The sequence below is a fragment of the Colletotrichum costaricense genome (assembly GCF_030867565.1).
Source record: "Colletotrichum costaricense strain IMI 309622 chromosome Unknown Scaffold_19.1, whole genome shotgun sequence".
Lineage (NCBI taxonomy): Eukaryota > Fungi > Ascomycota > Sordariomycetes > Glomerellales > Glomerellaceae > Colletotrichum > Colletotrichum costaricense.
The window spans coordinates 326,085-346,928 of NW_026848248.1; the positions used below are offsets into that span (position 1 = coordinate 326,085).

General features: G+C 53.3%; 4 protein-coding genes across 4 annotated transcripts; 3 read left to right on the plus strand and 1 right to left on the minus strand.

The window, feature by feature from the left end:
* Positions 1-586: 586 nt before the first annotated feature.
* On the plus strand, positions 587-905 carry CCOS01_13961 (uncharacterized protein; the record flags this gene model as incomplete). Its single annotated transcript, XM_060462105.1, has 2 exons — positions 587-594; positions 668-905. The coding sequence occupies 2 exons, from the start codon at positions 587-589 to the stop codon at positions 903-905; spliced, it is 246 nt and encodes an 81-aa protein (XP_060307201.1).
* A 2,839-nt stretch (positions 906-3,744) lies between these two features.
* CCOS01_13962 (uncharacterized protein) lies at positions 3,745-4,692 on the plus strand (the record flags this gene model as incomplete). Its single annotated transcript, XM_060462106.1, has 3 exons — positions 3,745-3,843; positions 3,904-4,111; positions 4,559-4,692. Coding segments are annotated over 3 exons (441 nt in total), but the record flags the coding sequence as incomplete, so codon positions are not given.
* A 5,637-nt stretch (positions 4,693-10,329) lies between these two features.
* On the plus strand, positions 10,330-10,578 carry CCOS01_13963 (uncharacterized protein; the record flags this gene model as incomplete). The annotated part of the gene is made up of 1 exon (XM_060462107.1): positions 10,330-10,578. The coding sequence occupies one exon, from the start codon at positions 10,330-10,332 to the stop codon at positions 10,576-10,578; it is 249 nt and encodes an 82-aa protein (XP_060307203.1).
* A 2,328-nt stretch (positions 10,579-12,906) lies between these two features.
* On the minus strand, positions 12,907-20,648 carry CCOS01_13964 (hsp90-like protein; the record flags this gene model as incomplete). The annotated part of the gene is made up of 4 exons (XM_060462108.1): positions 12,907-13,350; positions 13,404-17,930; positions 18,076-20,398; positions 20,518-20,648. 4 exons carry the CDS (start codon positions 20,646-20,648, stop codon positions 12,907-12,909), a joined length of 7,425 nt encoding a protein of 2,474 aa, XP_060307204.1.
* Positions 20,649-20,844: the final 196 nt, after the last annotated feature.

Consider the following 20,844-nt stretch of genomic DNA (forward strand, 5'->3'; position numbering starts at 1 on the left):
GCCCCCTCGTCGAGGAATCATAAAGCTTTTCGTGGTTTCGCTGATGATGTGTAGTATTGACTAAGCTTCTTTTTGTCTTCATTTAGCAGCAGCTCACAGACCTCATCTACTGATTATGGGACTAGGTGATACGTAAGGTAGGGATATACGCACCTTGACTGCTGAAAGTGAATTGAGCGATGGATGGGATGCCGAGCCCAGGATTTAGGTCTTGAGTTCAGCGCGGAGCTCCTACTTCCAACACTTGCCTTCCCGCGTCTGCCTCATGTCATCATCATCCTTGACCGTAGCAGCAAAGTTTCTGGCCCAAGAGAAACAATGAGGTTTTGTTACTGTAGCCTTCAGTAAACAGACTCGAGCCCTGCAGCAGCACCAGCGCAACAAGTTGGAGTGGGGTTGGCTGTCCGTAGTCAAAGGGGGATTCAAAAGAGGCCAGCCACAGTTGATGGTTCAAGAATCAGCGGAGAGCTGGAGAAGAGGGTGTGAAGGTGCCATAAGGGGTGTGTGTGGATTTCTTTGGTTTGACGAGGTATTAAAAAACGGGCTGTCGTTGCTGGTGTGAGAGGAGGCCACCGAGGGCGAGGCCATGGGAACGAAAGAAGATGGGAGTGGGTGTTCGTAGGTAGTTGGCAGAAAGAAAACGGGACAAGGTGCCTTACTGCAGTAGACGCCTCAGTGAGGTACGTAATTGCCATCGAGGACGTACCGAGCTCTCAAGGGGCGGGCGGCGTGTGCGTCCGAAGGATTCTGGATGCTCGGGAGATACCTGGACACGTTACGTCGGTACGTACCTACGCCTGTGCGCCATCTCTCCCCTAGCTTACCTTCTTTACCTTTGCCTTACCTTGCTGCGAATGTTGGCAGGCAAGTACATTGGGACGAAACCGCGAAAAACTGCCTTGTAGATTTTGGATTGTAGAGTAGTGCCCAAGTCAAGAAGAGTTGTGTATCTCAAGATGCCTTCAGATGGAAAACGTTCTCTGCTATCTACGCCTACTTCTCATAGCTCCATTATCTTGAAGGTGATGAGTATTGCTTTTGAAATCAGCATTGAGCGAGATGTTAGTCTGACGTTGACATCCAACAACCTGTCAGCTGAATAGAATACCAGGCACTTTGTACCGTAAGCTTATGAGATCATCATGGAGATTATCCAATGTCAATGTTTGTTGGCATTCGAAGGCACGGCAATGTCCGCGCACGGTAGATCATTTAGTTCGGTTAGCCGTGTGACAATGGTAACCAGAGAAGGCGCAGTCCGCCACATAACTTCGGACTCAAGCTGTGTGTAGAGATAGAGTCCAGCGAGCAAGCCATCTGGTGTTGTTGAGTCCTCTCACTTAGGCAATCTGGCAGTGCAATCACTCCAGATACCAGCGGTGTGGCTGATGGACGGGAATATAGTCGAGACATAGGCGAGACCCGATGTAGAAATCGAGAAACCATGTCTTTCAGTGGGCGCTTCCGTAGCGCCTCTGGGTCGCGTGTTGCTTGAGAACCTATCGATGGATGTTGATTCATAGAGCCAGGCTCTAACTCTACGGGACAAGGTGTCAAGGAGAGATCCCAACCCCGAAAGATTCTCTCCGTCATCCATGGGATAGCTTGGTGGTGGCGGGAAGCCTGCCTGGTCCAACGGCGTCTGGGCTAAGTGGCCGCAGCTATTCGATGCAAGTTCTTGTCTCGTCTGCCGCCCGCCGGCGCTCGTCTCATCCTCGGTAGTCTACGGCAGGCAAGGAAGCGTCTCCTCCACCATCTCTGCGCAGCATTGCCTCGATTCAGTCAGGCGCATCTTGCTACATGGCTCTGAGAGGCGGGACCGGGTGGTCAGAGTCATGTCCGCCATCACATTGTCTACAGCCAAAGGAGGCAGAAGACGCATATATGTACGGATAGTCGTTGCTAATTAGTTTTTGACGCTGGTTCGGCTCCGACAGGGGACTGGCTGGAAAAGGAATGGTGGTCGAATGCATCGAGAACCGAGAGGAGGTTGCATGCGTTCTGAGCGCGGTCCACAATGGCAACTGTGCGCAGATGAAGCCGAAGTTATCAACCTGTATTGCGCAACGGCCAACGTATGGTGATCGGGGGAAGTCCGGCTAGGCAGCGAGATGATATCTCACGCCTGATCAAATATGTGCTGCGGTAGTGCTACATTGACGGCCGAGAAAGATCAACAGCATGATTCTCCCCGTCCTCGAAACTGTATTAGGTGAGGAGGAATTTGACTTCTGGCACTGCCGCTCAAACGCGCGAGCACTCGTCCCCGGAAACGACACTTAGGCTTGAGCGATGTAATCTTTTCATCGAGAAACTCTTGGAAGGCTACTGCTACCTGTCAGGCTTCTCGTCCTGTCAGTCGCAAGTGGATTGTCGACTAGGATCCCCCAAGAGGTCACGCCGACAGGCCCATCCCGGATTTCCAGGCTAATTTGGCATGCTGCTTCAACTCAACACATCGAGTTTATACTCCAGAGGCGAAAGAGTTGCAGTCTTGTGATTGGATGCTTCTTCTAGCCAACAGCGGCGTAGTTGCCAGAATAGGATGTGAACTCTCTTCTGGGGTATCTCGTTACGCAACATGGACGAAGGTGGTGGCGGCCAAGTTTCGGAGCATTCGTACGTTTAGGAGCACGCGGTGCTCTGTGACTCTGTGCGCCATGGCTGATGCTTAGTTGTGCGGAACAGCTCGTTCGACTGTGGCTGGCTACCATTGCCGTAAAAATAGCATTTCACGTTGCACTGTGAATGAATGGCCGCGTTCTCGCCATGTGCGTTACGCCGTTGTGCTGGACTCGAGTTGATGACCAGATACTGACTTTTGAGTAGCGATGTGCAGCGGCTGAAAGCAGACAAGAAACACATCAAGAGTGTACTACGGATACTCTCTTGAACAAAAGTAGAGTCGTCGTTCGTTAAGTGGTGGTGGTTGTGCTGCCATTTCATTCTGGTGGTGCTAATCCTTTCTGTGTTGGTGTATTTGGACTAGGGGACTGGGCTAGACCGGAATCTGGAATCCAGATTCTCGACTTTGGACCCAGCAAATCTCTTTTGCACTTGTAAATGCGATGGCGCCCGGACGATCCCAGATCGCCTTCCATCGGATGTCGACCAATCAACAAGGACGGCACTTTCCCCTCTGAGAAGTTTGTGGCAGGAGCGGTTCCGTCTCTCGATTGGCTCTAGTCTCCTTTCGGATAGCAATGGAGACCAATCTGCATGACTGTGCAGTACGTATCCTCGCGAGGGTGTGATAACAGGGGGACAGGTGTGGATGTATTCCGCGTGCCTGCTCCTTCTTCACAACCACGACGTTTCCTGGAAGCTACACCCCTGCTCGCCCGCCCAGTCGGAATGAGCTCCCAAGGAAAGACACTGGGTAGCTAAGAAGTTGCGGAGCTACAAGGCAGGTAAACCCCTGCCATGACTGTTAATCTGAAACACGGTGACGAGGAAACAGGGGCCTTCCTTTCCATCTACGTTGACCACAACTGCCCGCACTTGCACTTGCACTGCTGCAGTCACCAGTGACCACCTACCACCACTTGCTATGTACGGAGTACCTGTTACCACCACCACCACCACCACCACCACCACAATGTAGGTAGGAGCGAAAAAAGGAAGGAGGATGCGCGAAAAACGGAAGATAACATGAGAATAAACATAACGCTCGATTCTGCGCGTGAAGCAGTCACAACAGTCCTCAATTGCCGCTGATGGGCACAAGGCGCCCAACCTGTAAAGCATCTGCCTACTACCAACCAGACCGCCATCTTTGTTCCCAAGGCCACTGTCTTTTACGGACGTACGCATCTCTTGATCCATGCTGCTCGGACGAACACCGTCAACGCCCACAAACCATGTCCATTGCTGTAAATGGCCTCGGACGACGTGACGGACAAGTGCCGCCTTGCCATGGCCTACAGCCTACGGATACTTCTTCTTTCTATTGTCAAAGACCCAGGCCAGACTGAAGCTCTTCAGGACGTGCATGACAAGCTTCGGGCGACGCCACGCATCTCAACACTAATCATGCGGCTCTGGGGGACTCGACTTCAACTTTGGGCTTGTGGCTCGATCCCGCAGCTTGGCCCCAACTATCGACAGCCCAGTTTCGCAATATTTGCACTGAGGTGCACTCTACGCCCGCCGCTACCTTAGCCACCAGTACTCGGAGATCCATCTTCTCGCCTATTCCGGTCACGACAAAGCCCAGTCTTCGATGGCGCATTCGCAATACCGCCAAAAAAGGCATCGTGGCTCTCGCAGGATGGTCTGTCAACCTTATCCGGGATTTGGGCGGTGGTCCTGCACTTCTGCTTCTTCTACGACGGAACACCGAGGCATGGCCGTTGCCCCCCATCCCCAAGGCCGGACAACGCCACGTCCCTGACCGTTCAATTCACCCGCCCGCTGCAAGAATCTCCAAATCACAATCTCCCCTAATGCCGTCAGCCCTGGGACCCGTCAGACCCCGCCAAGTCAGCGCTGGACACACCCACACATCCTCAGCCTTCCACTGTCCAATTTGGTGGCGGTTTCACCTCACCCATCTAAGATGCCGGCGGCGAGGGCGTTGGCACTCTGGGGGGCTCTTCTCCTCAGCTGTGGAAGACTCATAGCGAAATCTACCATGCTGTGCATCGACAGCCTGACATGACAGGCTCTCGAGTAGGCACGCAAAGGCTCTAGATCCCCTCCTTCAACCGAACCGAAGGAGCCATTAACCAGCGCTATCCAAGCGGCTAGCTCAGTTATCACCACCCAGAAACCCACTTACAGACTGACTGCAATAACCTTGGATTCGCGGACTTCCGGAGAGAACTGCGGAGTAAATTGTGTACCCGCTACAGCAGGCGCAAGTTCTGCTGGTCAAGCCAAGCATTTAAGTCGGCATGTGACGATTCGCAGCGCAGAAAAGATCCTCTGCACTCTGTGTCGACGCTCACGAACTGTAGCGCATTCCTCAGCTGCAGCCAACAATTTGATTGGCTTCGTCTAGCCGAAAGTATTGTCCAGAAAGTTGTGAAGACTGTCCAACGTAGCTGGTCAGGTCCAGGCAGGGGTTCGATTCAGCACGACTCCCGCCATCAAGACTGGCCTGGCGTATGCTTCGTCTTTTCTAGCGATTTCAGTACCTCGAAGTCGGTGTGTTACTACCGAATAGGCCTTTTCTACGATGAATCAGCTCCAATGGCGGCCAGCTCAACACAGCTAATATCCAAGCTAGCTCGGCACACTTGGCAGAAAAAAGGCACGATCGTCAAAGTTTGGACCAGACAAGTGTGGCAAGCATGTGCTTTGCATGCGTTCCGCGACGCATCATGCTCGTGCTTTTGCAACGCTGATCCTCCACGAAGCTTGCCCTAAAGATCTGCGTAGGAGAAGGGGAAGGGGCCGGGTTATCGGCGGAACGCGATCGATGGGCTAGGGAGGACGAGACGGGGACGGTGAACAAACCTCACCCAGCCCCACGAGCAACACCACGACACTGACACCCACACCGTTCGAGTCTCGACTCGACACAGGAGTGTCATCGCTACGCGCCAAAGTCCCGCTCCTCCGGCTTATTGGAGCTTGCGCAACTGTCCTACATGCCTAAAAAGATCTGTTGACCGAGCTGATCTGCGATGAGGCCGCATGAAGATCTTTGGTCAACGTGATTAGCGAAGGGGAGAGGCACGCTCAACCAAGCTCAAACTCCGGAAACGCGGCTTTTTCTGCGCAGTCTGGACGCGAGCAAAGGAAACACGTTCGTGGTTATCACACGGGGCTATTGCTCTTTTTTCTCACTCGAAGTCTGTCTATGGCCGACGAAGACACCAATCTCTCCCCGACCCTCGCGAGCCTCGAACCAAAGTCGATCCTTAAAAACAGAGACTGGGCTGGATTATGCAGTCAGCTAACTGACAGCTTTGCCGCTACGAGCGGCGCGGTACTAGCCTGTCTGGCCCGTGACATCTTCGTGCTAAAACCGTGGTTTAGCAAGCACGTTTGCCCGCTACAGGGCGCATCAGCAGATTGGTTGGGAAGCGTGCGTGGTTGACAGATGTCGACCCGAGCCTACAACGCCATGTGACGCCAATTCAGTGATTTCTGAGACAATGTAGTCTTCTTCTTTCGAGTTCGTGAGACAGGCGACTGCATGCAAAGTTATGGCAAGCTGCCATTGCTGTGTGAACATAAGCTCCAGTTGCGTATGTCGTTGTCTCAAAGGGCTCTGGCCACCTGTTCCCGAGTCGGCATTAGCTCAAGGGAAATGCTGGGTCATTGAGGTACCAGAATTACCTCTTCGTCATCTCCTGAGGAGAACAACGGCTAACCTGCTCATGGACACAGAGAGATTAGAGGGCAAAGCGTCGCTAGGCCACCCCTTCCGATTCCCCTTCCGTTCTCCAGAACGCCAACGTGGACGGGGACAAGGATTCTCTCAGCCGGCTCTATGTCACTCTGTTGATTGGATCGAAGTTTCGATGATAGTTGTTAGGGAGGTGAAGCTCGACTGATTGCGGCATTGGGCTCGCTAGCTTTTGTCACAAGTTTATTAGGTGGAGAAAGTCAATTCGCCTGGCCTCCCATCCAACCTATCTCATGCATTTCGTCTCATCTCTTTCTGCTTGAGTCGAGAATGATGCTAGGGAAAGGCCCGTAAAGCTCTGGCCGATTTGGGACCATGACCTCTCGAGTATCCCTACCGCTCCATTTCGAGACGACTGGACAGTCACTGGAAGCATCAGGCCGCCGTCCGAAATGCTCTTCGACGATGCTTATAAGGCTTGCGTCGAAGATAAATGAGGGTAGCGAGGGATACTACCCTGCCACGCCTCGGATCCTCGGAAAAGGAGATTGTCCCGCACGTCATGGTAATTCCCTGTTCCTACCGTCTCTTTCTAGGCGTGCCAGGGGAACTGGACCAGTGTCCATAGACAGGTCCAGGCCAGACTCGACAGAGCTCGCCTACAGTAGACGTACTCCATACAGAGTACAGAGTACAGAGTGCGGATACATTAACCTCATCCTGTCGTGAAGTGGGGGATGCACAAGCAAGGAGAGGATATGCAAGTGTTCCTAGCAGATGCGGGCTGGACGGCAAGATGGTCGCATCCAATTTGCAAGGCGCAACACCTTGTTTCCCTCTCTTCTACTACGTAGGCTTCGTAGGTTTCGTCTCATCTACAACGGAGAACTCAGCACACATTGGCCGACCAGGCGAGGGCCTTTGCAAAAGCATCTCAGCGCTCGCTTGTCAGATTAGGCCAAGGATCTGACTGAGTCTATAGGTCACAGCACGTCATTCACGTGAGTCTATCCCGTTCTGCAATACCTACAAAGTAGACTTCCTAAGGGCAGCGTGCAGGGAGGGCGACTTTTGTGAGGAGTTTGAAATCGGCCAAACACAAGTCCAGGGCATCACCGCCCTACCGAGACAACGGCAGGGCTAGTCAGTGCCACTTGGCCATGCGGACGTTCCCCGGCGAGACGAGGCCTTTCGTCCTTTCCAGCTAGCGTCCCGATATGGAAATGATCTTTGAGGGGTTGCATCTCAAAAGCTCACTGTGGCCAAACCCGTTTTTCAACGTGCCAACCTCCATGGTCTCAAAACCCCCCAAATCCACGGATACTACATCCGGCGAGTCGCTGCGGGAATTAACGACAGGCCAACCGCCAACCGGCCAGGGAGCCGGGACAAGCACCGAGTTGCCAGAGGCATGGGGTGCCCCTAATCCCGCAATCCGTTTTCTCGCCATGTTCTTGGACGGTCGAATCCCTACCCATGCCCACTGTTGTACCTGAGAGGATGAGGCTTGAGGCTTGAGGCTTGAGTGAAGCCCATCCGCATCGGAGGTTTAACCCCCAAAGGCGAAACAATGTTTGCCTCCCGTCTCGCCGGCTCGCGTCTGCCGTGCACGCCGTGTCCGCCGGGAACGACTTTTACCATCCCCACCTTTGAAGAGAATTCTGAGTAATAGACGATGATGTTACGCGGATGAAGAGGTGGGGACGGTAGGCACTGAGACGGAGTCAGCAGGACGCATCGCGGAAGAGGGGAAGGGCGAATGGCGGCGTGAGGACTGAACGAGCGGAGAATAGCGAGGCAGACACCAGTTCTGCTTCTGCCACTTAACCCCCCACAGCCGAGGGAGATTGAAACCGCGCTGGGCAAGCGTAGAGGCGGAAATCATCACAATTACAGTGAGCAAAGAAGACCCAAGCAGGACCCAAGTAGGGTGCCCTCGAGTCTGGAAACGGATCGGTACGAAACGGTAATCAGACGTGTCTCTCTCTCCAGAAACCCTTCCCGCCCTTTCGCCCTGCCCTTTCCCTTTCTCCACCATCAGGGAGATGAGAAATTAAGCGGTTCTCGATGGACCGCGGGGCGCCTTGGCATCAAGCAGAAGGAAAGGCAGCGGGCCAGAAGAAGCTCTAGAAGGAAAAGCAAAGTCTCTTCCATTAAAGGTATTCCTAGGATCCGCCTCTTCGCTGTGGCTATTTTCTCCATCTAGGCTTTCGTTCCTTCATGAGCGGACCCTCGCCATATTTTCGGCATTTCCTTCAACTCGGCGTGGGCATCCACATGCAGGCAGAATTCATGGTCTCGGATGCAGGGAGCAAGGTATCAGGACAAGTTGAAGCGTCGTGTTCCCAACTTCCGACAACTTGACAAAAGTTGTCTCGAGATGTTCGGCGTGGCAGGCTGATGTTCTGCCCACCAACCCCACAGCTCATCTGTCTGTAATCCATTTCCCTCCTCCTCACTGTTGTTACCCCCCTTCCTTCGCCTTCAGTCTTGACATGGAGAGTCAGAGTTGGAACTTTAAAGATGAGATGAAAATGATGATTATCATGAAAGCATCATTGAGGAGAGATCATGCCTGTTAGCTATCAATCAAGTTTAGACGATGACGGGTCGGCGGGAACATCCTGAGAAGAAGAGCATAAGAAGCTCGCACAGACGTGAGGGGGTGTGAACTCTGTTGGTCCAAACATGGGATGATCCTGTGATCTGAGCTGCTGCATTAATAACTTGGACTATTAGAGAAACCTTTTTTTATTGCGTTTAGGTTTCTTTCGCTCATCTTTGGGTGTAAGGACATTGCTTGATCCGGAACAAAAGGTTTCTGACAAACATGGGACGGAAACCGTCAACCGAATTTGTTTCCCATTCCGATCACACTTCTGGTTGATTGCGAGAATTAGGGCTAGTTTGGACCATGTTGCCTTATTTGACTGCCCAGTGTCTAAATTGAATGGATCTCTCTCGCTATATCCCTTTGTGGGATGATGCCTCTGCCTGGAATGAGCGTTTCAAGGGGATTTGTATTCACTTCTGGAACTTGGAATCTAAGGCATGCCGAACGGGCGAGCGTGACGAATCAGGCAAGAGGCAAAGCAAGAGCAAGAGAAAATGAAATGAGGATGAAAAAAAAAAAACAAGTCGTGCCAAAAGTTGAACCTCCAGCCCAGCCACACAACGGCGAGGCAGATTTTCTCCCTTGTATCTGGCAGAAAACAAGTTGTCCGAATCCATTTCGAGAAGATGATCCAAAGGGCAGACTCTAGGAAGGGGAGATAGGGAACAGAGAGGAGGAAGGGAAGACGAAGCTCCACTCTGAACATCTCTCGCTCTTACATTGCGGCGGCTTCACTGCCGCAGTCCGGTTTACGAGTAAGTTATTTTGGCCCAAGTTGGTCTGCGCTGGATTCCGCCGTAATCTCTTTTCTCTCTTTTGCTCTCTCGATTCGTATCTCTTCCTTTCCCGTTTAGGCGTTGCTTGAAGGTAAGTAAGCCCCGAGTAAACGTTCTCTCTCTCTCTCTCTCTCTCTCTCTCTCTCTTCCATCGTCTTCTCCGAGGCTCTGAGCTCTCTCTCGGTGAGATTTCTTGATACTGTGTGATGTGAAACCGCGGGGGGGGGGGCAGGCCCCCTACGATGAATATGAGGCCATTTTGCGAGTCGTTCTTGTTAAAGCTGATGACGATGTACATTCTTCTTCATCTATGATAAACCCTCTTTATTTCTTTCCCATTTTCTTACTCCGTAATCCGGCCCCCATTCCATCTAATTGAGCTTTCCTCAAGGCCCACGCCCGCCCGCACACACACAAGCACACGCACGCCCCCCAACCCCATCACTCCCTCACCATCCACATCCACACATACGCACACGCACACAAGGCTAATCTGGAGTTCCGAGGGACCGATTACACCCTGGCGATTCAATTTAGATATCCTTGTCAAGCTGGTAAGAAATCAAAATGCGGCTGATCTTGAAAGTCACGAGTGGCAGGCACACTGATGCCGGCTTCAGGGTACTTTGTTTGGTTCGTTGATGACTGGAAGTTCGGATCGGGCGAGGGATGGTATATTAGATCAACCAAAAAAGTCCTCACGAGATCTCCAAATGTGGGCTTGCCAATCACCCCAGCAAAGAAAAAGAAGAAGAGAACAATCTGTCGGGGCGGTTCCACCTCCTCCTTCGTGTTTCTCTTCTTCATCTGGAGCTTGCAAAACGGCCCCCAAAGAGTCGCACCTTCCCCCCACCCCCGGCCTTCCCGGCAAAGGTGACGAGCATGAGTGAGATGAACTACATCGCACTCTCACCGCCAGCCGCTCGGTCGGCCGGCAGGTCTTCCCCCAGATTTGGTTGTCCAATTTCGAAGCAGTGTGGCCGTGTAAGTAAGATGAGATAGGTCCCGGCGATGAACGGCGGTGGGAGTTGTGGGCTGGGAGAGAGGCGCGTGAACGCGTAGACCCTGTCCCCTTCGTGTAATTCATCTACGAGAGAGCACTGCCACGGATAGAGACTGGGCAAAGGGTAGAAGTCGTCAGAATCCGTGAGAGGGAGGTATCCGTAGAGACTGCCATGGCAAGGGCGGTGCAGGGTGATGCTGTGTCCAGCTTTCACCTCTCCTTGAGTTGTTCTGCCCTCTCTCTCGAGTGATCTCTCTCACCATCCTACGGGTCGAGTTCATCTGCAAAGGGAATCTAGACTTTGGTTTGACTCAACGACCGCGTGATACCCGTTCGGCAGTCGGATAGCGAGCGGACATAAGACTCCTTAGCTTCCCTCCCTCCTCCTCCCTCCATGACCACCCCGTCTTCGATGTCCAAGTGAAGAGTTCTGTGTAACTGTGTCCCTCTATCTCCGATGCCCAGACGCGCGATGGAAGAACCCGAAACCTCACAACCATGTACGGCTCCATCTCAAACTTCCCAAGAGGAAGGTAAGTAAAGTACTCTTGGGGGGCCGAAAGGGGAAAGGAGCTCGCAGACAGAAAGAGCAAGGAGCTCTGCGAGTCTACCCAAGAAGTGCGGAGCACCTCGGCAACTACCTAGGAAAGAAAGAGAAAGAGAGAGAGGAAAAAGAAATAATGAGCAGAGAGAGAAACAGAGAGAGACGGTTCACAATGTCTTAGACGCTTAAATGCAAATCACCAGAAACATACAATAAAAAATACCGTTCTCCTTCATTTTGCGCAAACACCCTTTCCACCCTTTTCAAAGGTTCCCAAATCCAGGACCGAGGCTTATAGGAGAGACAGTATGGGAAAGAGGGAGGCCGGTTGGTCTGCCGTGCCGCCCCTTTTCCCCCGATTAGGGAGCGGCAGAGAGAAAAGGTTGCATGGGATTTGCATTTCCGGATCTACTGTCTCACGTTTCCCACTGCCCTACTGCTCTCTTTCGAATGTCCCTGATATCAGACATGTCAAAGACGGGTGTGAGCGTCGCGCAACATGTAGGCACGTCGCCCACTGCTGGCAATGCCCAAGATGTATCCTAAACTTTTTCTTTCTATCGAGAGGAAGTAATGAATGAGTGCTCGAGAACCCAGAGCTCATACGTCCCAGCTCTTCCTTATCTGGGAATTTGAAATCTCTGGTCAGCAGCCGCGTGGACCTATCGTTTTGTACCGTACATCGAAAAAACGGGCGATACAACATTCACACCTCGTGGCAGGTTCTCAAAAAGGGCCGGAAGGGAGGCAGTGTCTCGGTCGATCGGCGAGAGCACGCGGGGAGAAAGAGGAGAGAAAGGGCAGTACTTCATGCAGACATGAACTGGAGCAGAGGAGGATTTGCAATTCTAGTCCATCTAGACCCATCTGTACATTCCCGTTGTCTCAAACCATCTCATGCACGTCAACGGCGCCACTTACAACAGGCTGGGCTGACTGCGACATGGCCTATGAGAGACAGTACAGCAGCAGAATATACATAGACGGAGGCGTGAGAGTGGGGGACCAGGAGGGCTCGCTCCCATCATCAGCTTACCTCTGCATCACGGTACGTACGGGCGTGCTCAGGAACAACATAAGCTTGCTTCACCTTCAGACCTACTTCTTGGCAAGACAGGACGAGGCAACCACTCAGCATACAAGGCGCAGTATATGGACCCGTAGATCATTTGCAATGAAAGGTGAAATTCCTTTTACCTCCTAAAACTCCCTTGAACCCTCAACGGGCAGGCTACGTGTCATGGTGATGCTATGGGGTGGTGTTCGAAAGGCAACATTGCCCGGAACTCTGGTACTCGAAAGATGCCCGTTCAACTCCCTTTCCTCCCTTTCCGATAATATCAGACGTAATTCCTGCCAGTTGTAAAATAAAATCAATATCGGAGACGCATTGCCTCCCGCTTGTAGAGAGGAAGGCGTTTCCTTGAGCCTCTTTTCCCTCCCTTCTTTGGCCCTATGCTGTGCCCATGCTGGGACTTGTTGATGTGAGACGTTTGTTGGAATCACACCCTCCTGGAAAGCCTTCCCTCTTCTCCACCCCAGCCACAGCTGGCTAAACTGGTATGTACCGAGTGTCCTTTCCAATCAAACGGCATCATTCATCCGTCTCAACGCCCCAAGCTAGTCGTCCAGTCCCGTGGATCGAAAGGGAAGGAGGCGGCCTCCATCACCTTAGCTTGGGAAGATCTTGTCTCTGCTACTGGACCCCTGCGAACTCACACTATTGCGGTTTGTATGGTATGGTAAATTCTCCGGCTTGAGATTCTCATCCGTCGACGAGGCCGTGCCCTGACGCTGCGGCGCTTTCTTGGTAAGCACTGCCCTGGGTTTCTCGGCCGGTAGCGACTCGCTGCTGGTGCGTGTCTTGGTCAGCTTGCGAGACGCACGTTTCTGCGACGGCGCTTGCGACTGCGTCTCAGCAATGGATCCCAGGTCCGTAGTGGACCTTGTGTCGCTCGATAGGCGGCTAGATGTCGAGGTACTGTTGGACGGTCGGCTGTATGCCGGATTGTCTCTGATTGGAAGGTGGATATTCGCCGCGGCTCCGTTTTGGTCCGCAGTTATGTATGACGGCGAAGTGGAAGAAGAGCGGATGGCATCAGGAGATGAGGCGGCCTGGGTGGCTGTTAGCGTTGAAGCCTCGAAATTCCGACTAGAGACTCGCTTACGGATGCTTGAGGGCTGACATAGGTGTCCAACTTCTTCTTTAGCACCTCCGAGCGCACCGGCTTCGCGAGATAGTCGTTCATGCCTGCCGCCAGACACTTTTCTCGATCTCCCTGAATGGCCGATGCCGTCATGGCGATGACGAGGATCTTCCGTACAACGTCTATAGAATCCTTCCGAATCATCTTAGTCGCCTCGTATCCATCCAGCACGGGCATCTGTACGTCCATGAGAACCACATGGTAGGGTCGACCTTCCCTAGCCTTTTGCCGCAAGCCCTCCACAGCCTTCAAGCCGTTCTCGTAAGCATCCACGGTGGTGTAGCCCAGCCGTTGCGCATACTGGATGGCAATTTTCTGGTTAATGGGGTTGTCCTCCGCGACGCAAATCCTAATTTGGTCTTTGGGAACGGCGGTGAGGTCCAAGAACGGATTAGGCGACTCGCCGCGCTCGAGGTACGCAGAGCGCTCGACGGCTGGAGGGGACTTCATTTGCTGCGCGTCTCCGGCAGAAACGTCAGACTTAGCCTTGTCGAAAGTGACCTTGAACCATGCCGTTGTTCCCACGCCTTCTTGACTGTCGAGCTGGATCTTGCCCTTCATCATCGTTTCGATCAGCGACTTGCAAATGCTCAGACCGAGGCCGCTGCCGCCGTACTTCCGTGCTGTGCTGGTGTCTGCCTGGCTGAAGGGCTGGAAGAGCTTGACCAATTGCTGTTGCGGGATACCGATTCCGGTATCCTGAACTCTGAAGAGCAGTGTAGCTTTGTCGTTGGTCTCAGATTCCACTCGAGCCCCAATCGTAATTGAACCGTCCTCAGTAAACTTCAAACTGTTGCTGATGAGGTTTCCCAAGACCTGATGGAGTCTGATGGGGTCTCCAAAGATGAGTAGAGATGGTAGGTCAATATCCTGTATAATCTTGACGTTCTTCTGTTTCGTCTTTTGCCGGTTGCTGTAGGACACCGCTCGAACAACCTCCCGAACCATCTCTTCTGGGTTGAAAGCGATCACGTACAGCTTCATCTTGTCGGCCTCCATTCTCGAAAAGTCGAGAATATCGTTGATGACCGTCAACAACAGCTCTGCCGACACCTTGATATTATCCGCCATCTCTTGCTGGTCCTTGTCTAGCTCGCTGTCCTTCAGCAATTCAGAGTTGCCGATAACACCGTTGAGCGGCGTTCGCAGTTCGTGCGAAACGTTGGCAAGAAATATCGACTTGGCCTTGGCGGCCTCTTCGGCGAGCTTGACGTTACGCTTGGCTTCAGCTTCAGCGTGCTTGGCTTTTGTCTCTGCTTCCAGTGCCTTTGCAAGGGCGCGCTTCTGCAGCGCAACCATGGAGACATTCTCTGCCGAGACTTTCTCTACGGCCTTCATGGCTAGGGCATTTGAGTAACTGATGCCAATCTGGTTGACTAGCAGCTGGAGGACGGACACATTACGATCGGTGAAAGACCCTGGCTCGCCCTCGAGATAGAGAACTCCGAGCAGCGGTTTTGAGCCGTGACAGATGGGAATCGCAATGATGGCCTTGCTAAGGACATTCCGTTGTAGCCAAGCCTCGCTCACGTTACCAAAACGCTCGTCACTGATGATGTCGGGAATGAATACAGCCTCTCGGAACCGCGTGCAGTAGAGAATAACGTTCTCAGCAACGAGTGAGGTACCAGCAAGTGGAAGACCGGGGATATGAGCTGACGCTCCCCGTTCCGGATCACCGCTGGCTGCGAGAGACCACCCAGACTCATCCGAGTCTTGTACCACAATGGCGGCTAGTGTAGCAGAGCCTCCGCAAGTCTGCAGAATGACATCGCACATAGTCTTGAGGAGCTCGTCGACCCGAAGAACGCCGGAAATGACCTGGGATGAGAGCAGAATCGCGTGCAAATCGATCATATCGAGTGCTGGCAGACCTGCCCCAGGTTCATTGTGCTCGTGCATTGAGCCACGCCACGCACCAATCCGATCGCCCTTTATATCGGCGATTGCAGTGTGATTAGACTGCTGCATCCCTTCTGGCCCTTCTTCGCCATCCACAGCGCGGTAGTCAACAGTGCCGCTGTCTCCGGCGAAGTCGGTCTGAACCGCAGCGTCTATCGCTCTGGGGTTTCTTGTCGGGCTGTGAAGAAGGACGGCATGTTCTTCCTCCAGGCGCTCAGCCACGGCCACGGCGCCGAACTGACGGTAGAACGCAATGGCATCCCTAAAGGCAGAGCGGGCTAGCCGTCGAGCCTTGCGTCTGACGAGCGTGCCGGCCATCAGTGTGTTGCCCAGTGCCGCTTCGAAAATGTAATTATGTTCCTCGGCGTTATCCAGAGCCTCCTCGTAGAGCTTGACCGCGCCCCCATAATCGCCGTTCAATTCCGCGACTTGGGCCTCTAAGATTCTGGACCATGAAAGGTAGTTCACTTCGGTGTATACCTCCCATTCCTTGATTCGCTTGGTCAGTTCGCGCAGCGTGCGTAGAATACTCTCGGTTTCGCCGTCTAGACTGCTGGGATCTAGGCGAGGGTCGTTGAGCCTCCGAAGCATCCTTCCTGCAAGAGCAAGTCCGTAGAAAAAGATGACTAGCCTGCTGTTGCGAGCCGACCATAGGTTCTGGATGGACTCGTAACACATCTCACCGACCTCAATCGCGCGATCGTAATGGCCGTAGATGAAGAGCGGAACTATCTCAATAGTCTCATACCAAAGAACCGATCGATTGCCGTTTTGAGTGTTGGCTCTCAGCCATGACTTGTAGTTGGCCGAATTGTGATGATCATCAGTCATGACCTCGGAGGGATCGGTTGTCCGCGTCTTGCCCTGCAAAGCCCGACAAGCTTGCCGAATGGAGATCAGGAGAGTGCCACCCCGCGTGTCCTGGTGCCAGTTTGGGATCTCTTCACAGCCATACTGGCAGAAAGCCTCGAGGTCGGCACAATTCTCGCTCGCAAAGAACTTGAGCTGCGCCGCAAGCCCAAAGCTGAGTATCGAGGAAATCCGATCACCGGCTGCAGCCGCATAGTCGACTGAGCCCTCCAAGTGCGTCAACGCCACGGCGATCGGAATTTGAACATGTCCGATGAAGTTGGCGTACAGCATATAGCCTCTAGCCATCGAGAAGGGATCACGGTATCGGTCAAGTAGCTCAATACAGACGTTGCCCACCTCAACTGCGAAGCTCACCATGTTGAATCTGGCCAGAGCGACGAGACCGAGATGTAGAAACGCCATGCCTGATTGAGGGAAAGCGCCGTGAGTGAGATGTAGATCCAGCATAACGAGGGAGAGGTGGTAGAATCGCAAGTAGTCGCTCCACCACGCAGCGCTGACAGTCTCTGCCAACACAGCACCGATAGACGGCAAGCTGGGGTCTGTTGACGGTGTCGGGTTCATCAGCTCGTTCTTGTCCATGGTCTGTATTCTCACAGACATCTTCTCGAACTGATCGTCGCATTTTTCAAAGGTGGGTTCGTCATCGAATTGCACGTCAAGTGCCTGTAGACATTCTTTCAGTGCAGCCAGCGCGCCTCGGGCATTGCCACCTTGCGCTAGGGTTCTGGACTGGAGGACATAGGCTGGCGCCTTGTCTAGAGGGCTTCGTGCACACTGGAAAATTGTATCTAGGAGGGAGTTAGCTGCGGCATGATTGCTCATGTACAGATAGCATTCCGCAGCCCGTAGATGCAGCTGCATCGTCTCATCATACGAGACATCCTCAAGCTGGTCGTTCCATGGATCTGGCTGAAGTAGAGCGACTGCCGTACTGTAAAGTTTTGAGCCAGTTGGGCGGGCACAATTCTCCACGGCCGACTGTGCGCACTCGTACAGTAGCTTACGGTACGTCTGGCGTCTAGGGACACGCTTCTTGATAATGTCGACAGACTCGCAGATGTGCGCAGCGGTGTTGTCCTTGGCTCTGGGATCAGCTGAATAGTACTTGAGAAGCGTCTGTGCAATAACGAAATGCATCTTTCGCGCGTTGCATTCCTTCAATGCTGCCGACGCCTGAATAAATCGGTCGTGGGCGAAGCGGAATCTATCGTCTGTCTCGCTCGGGACGATGATATAAGCCTGAACCGCGGCTTGCAGTCCGTTGATTGCTTCTTGCTGAGAGTACGTCGCGTGGTATTGTTCGTTGCCTGGACCTTGACACGATGCCTCTTCATTGTCCTGGTACTGGAACTCGCCACTCAGAAGTCTGCAAATGAGCTCGAATGAGAAGGAAGATCCGAGGAGTGCAGCCCATGCAAGTATCGCTCTAGAGGCTGGAGGTAGCTCGCTCAATCTCCGAGTGATGAAACCGGTATCGAGTATGTCATAGTCGCTTGCGCCTTTGAAGTGCTCGAAGAGTCTATCGAGATCGAAATGCCAGTTGCTGTCTCTGTAGTCGTACCATATACACTTCTTCCGGTAACAGGCGCTCAGCATCTCTCGCATATAGAATGGGTTGCCTGCTGTTTTGGACTGTATGACCAAAGCCAGAGGAAGAACCTCCTCCTTTGGTCTGCACAGCGTCGTCGCGACATATTGGATGATGTCATCCTCGCAGAGGGGAGTCAGTTTGATTCGGGTCACTACGGGACCGCCTGATCGTGGAAACTCTGCTAACTGGTCAGCATATGATGGCGGCTTTGGACGGTGCGAGAAACTTGCCTTCGGACTCGGGAGGTGAGATGATAGATTGAACTTGTTCCGGCGATAGCTCCTCTGGGCGGTAGGTTATGATGACGACCATCTTCATCCGTGCCCCAATGATCTGTGTAATCAATTCCATGGACTCATCATCTGCAAAGTGAAGGTCATCCAGCACAAAACATATGAACTTGTGGGATGTGAACATGCGAAGCACGTCGAGGAAGGTGTTCATCAATCGCATGGTTTTGGTTGCTCCACCAGCTCGCAGGAAGTCCTGGGACGCTTGTGAAGAGATGACCGTAGGCTTGTTCAAGCGGCCCGGCGAGCTTCCCGGCGACGAGCCACGCCTCTTGAGCCCTGCCCTGATGGACCGACTTTGAGTTATGCTTTGAGTGATGGACACTGATCGAGGAACGGAGCTGTCAAGCGCGCCTATGAGGAAGTCTGGTAGCCCAAGAACTTTGTGCAGCATTGGCCACACCGGACGAACGTATTGCTTTAGCGCCTGGTGAAAGGGTGTATCCGTGTTTCGCTCGCCGAATACCTGTTTGAAGAGTGACGACAGCAGCTTAAGCAGTGGTCCAAATGCAGTTCGGCGCGCGGTATCAAATTTTGCCGTGGCACAGTATCCCCTCCTCCTGGCTTCAGCGAGTGTCGACTGGTAGAGGCAGCTCTTGCCCAAGCCCCCGGCTCCTTCGACGAGAACGATCTCGCAGTGTCCGCGCCTACGGAACTTTGCCGATCCGAGCTGACGTGACAAACTCGAGGACGATGATTCCACTGCACTCAGTCGGTTGCTGTCTGTTGGCGTACCTACACCATCAATAAGGCTCCGAGTTTCGATCGAGACCGATTGGTGTCTTTCCCATTGCCTCTCCCACGGCCTGGTCATTCTCGCAAACGGACCGGAATTAGACGAGGCGATGGTGTCGCCCGATATCGTCTGAGTATCGGATAGGACGGACGGAATAAAACTAGCTTTTGACTGCCTAGGATCAGAGGACGTAGTATGCGTGAAGGATCCGCTGCGACGTGTTGTGCCTTCTGCCGAGCTTGCGCCTTCGCTCGACAGGTCCCCGCAGTCAGGGAGCTCAACCGAGAGCTGCGAACCATCAGAGAAGCGGTTGTTTGTTGTAGACTTTTGATTCATCGAATGGCTCTTTGCGACCCGCTCAATGACTCTGATAACTTCTGCTCTTTCTTTTTGCCGGCCGATCATCATACTGGGTAGGATGAAGAAGGACGAGATGTCTTTTTCGCCAATCTTCCACTCCTTAAGCGCCAACCAGTCGCCGTCGGTCAAGAATTGCTGCACCTTGAGAAGGTCATGCTTCAAACCACTAGCCGAATGATATCGATCAGCGACGGACTTGGCCGTGCACTTCTGTATGATGCGTCCGATAACGTCGGGTATATCGAGCCGAACTTGCGATACATTGGGGATTCTCCGCCCTAGAACGCCTTGCACAATATCGAGGGGCGTCTCGCCATCAAATACCGGCTGCTGTGTGAGTAACGTCCAGAACACGACTCCAAGAGAGTAGATGTCAGTCCGACTATCAGGTTCTGCCGGCATACGACCTGTCTGCTCCGGGCTAATATAGAGGAGCTTGTTCTTGGCGCCCAATTCTTTTGATAGGCTCGACCATGAGGTGCTTGACAAGCCCCCCTCGAAGGATCTCGTCCCCGTGCCAAAGTTGATGAGCTTGACCGAGTTTGTCTCGATATTGAAGTGGAAGGCGTCCGGCCTGATCTCTCCATGCGTAATCACCTGCCCATAGTGGAGGATTTCCAGGCACTGACTAGCGCCAATGGCAAAGTCGAGGAAGTATTGTAGGTCTATCGGAGGCTTCAAGCGCAAATTCTGTTTGCGATACGCCTCGTACCGGTCGTCAACCTTCCTGGCCTTGTAGAATGCCGGTCCCATGTCCATCAGATCAAAGAGGTAGTTCTGGCCGGGATGCTGATAGATTGCGACCACAATAGAACCCCGATCGCCGGGGTGAGGAGCGAGTCGGATGAGGTCGAGCGGCTTGACAATGTGCAGTCCTTGAGGGTCGGCCGTGGCAAATAGGTTCTTAGCTATATGGAAGGCCCTCTCCTCGCGGAGCACATGGTAGGAGACGCGAGCCACCACTGGCTCTTCTACGTATGATATCTCTGCAGCGCCGGCGGGGACTGCGGGCGGCGAGGTAGCCGAGAAGTCGCTGCTCGCATCGCTGGGTAGGCCCGAGTGAAGGCTGGAGGAACTCGTATGCTCGGAGGGCGACGGTCGACCGGACTGTAGTCTCGCGATCGAACCGGGACTCGAGGCGGGTAAGGATGAAGAGGAGGAGGGCTGGTATGGAGATACAAATCTGGTACCGCAAACGTGCCTGTCCGCGCAGGTTAGCCATTGCAACACTTAAGGAGAGGTAGAGAGAAAGCGACAGAGATTGTTCTTTGGTGCTCGGTGGGCAACACTGGAAGGCAATGGTGCGGAGGCGGGACTCACCAGATGTCGTAAGATGTATGGAAGGGAAGCCGGGACTCGTCCCAGGTAAAGCCGGCGATCTGGCGAAGGCGCTCAAAAAGGCGCGAGGGAGGGTCGAAGTGGTCGTCCGACACGATGGCAGTGCCGTCCATCATTGAGGCCGGTCATTAGGCGCAAGCCGGAGCTTGGAGGCCAAGTGCACTTGTCGATGGTGGGGATGAGTGGGATTTTGGAGGGGCGCTCAGTTCCTTGAGTATCGGCGTCGGCCTTTGTTTCGCAGTCGGCGATGATGTCGTCGCGAGAGTCAAAGTTGACGTAGATGGGGTCGTGAATATCAGCTAGAGACTA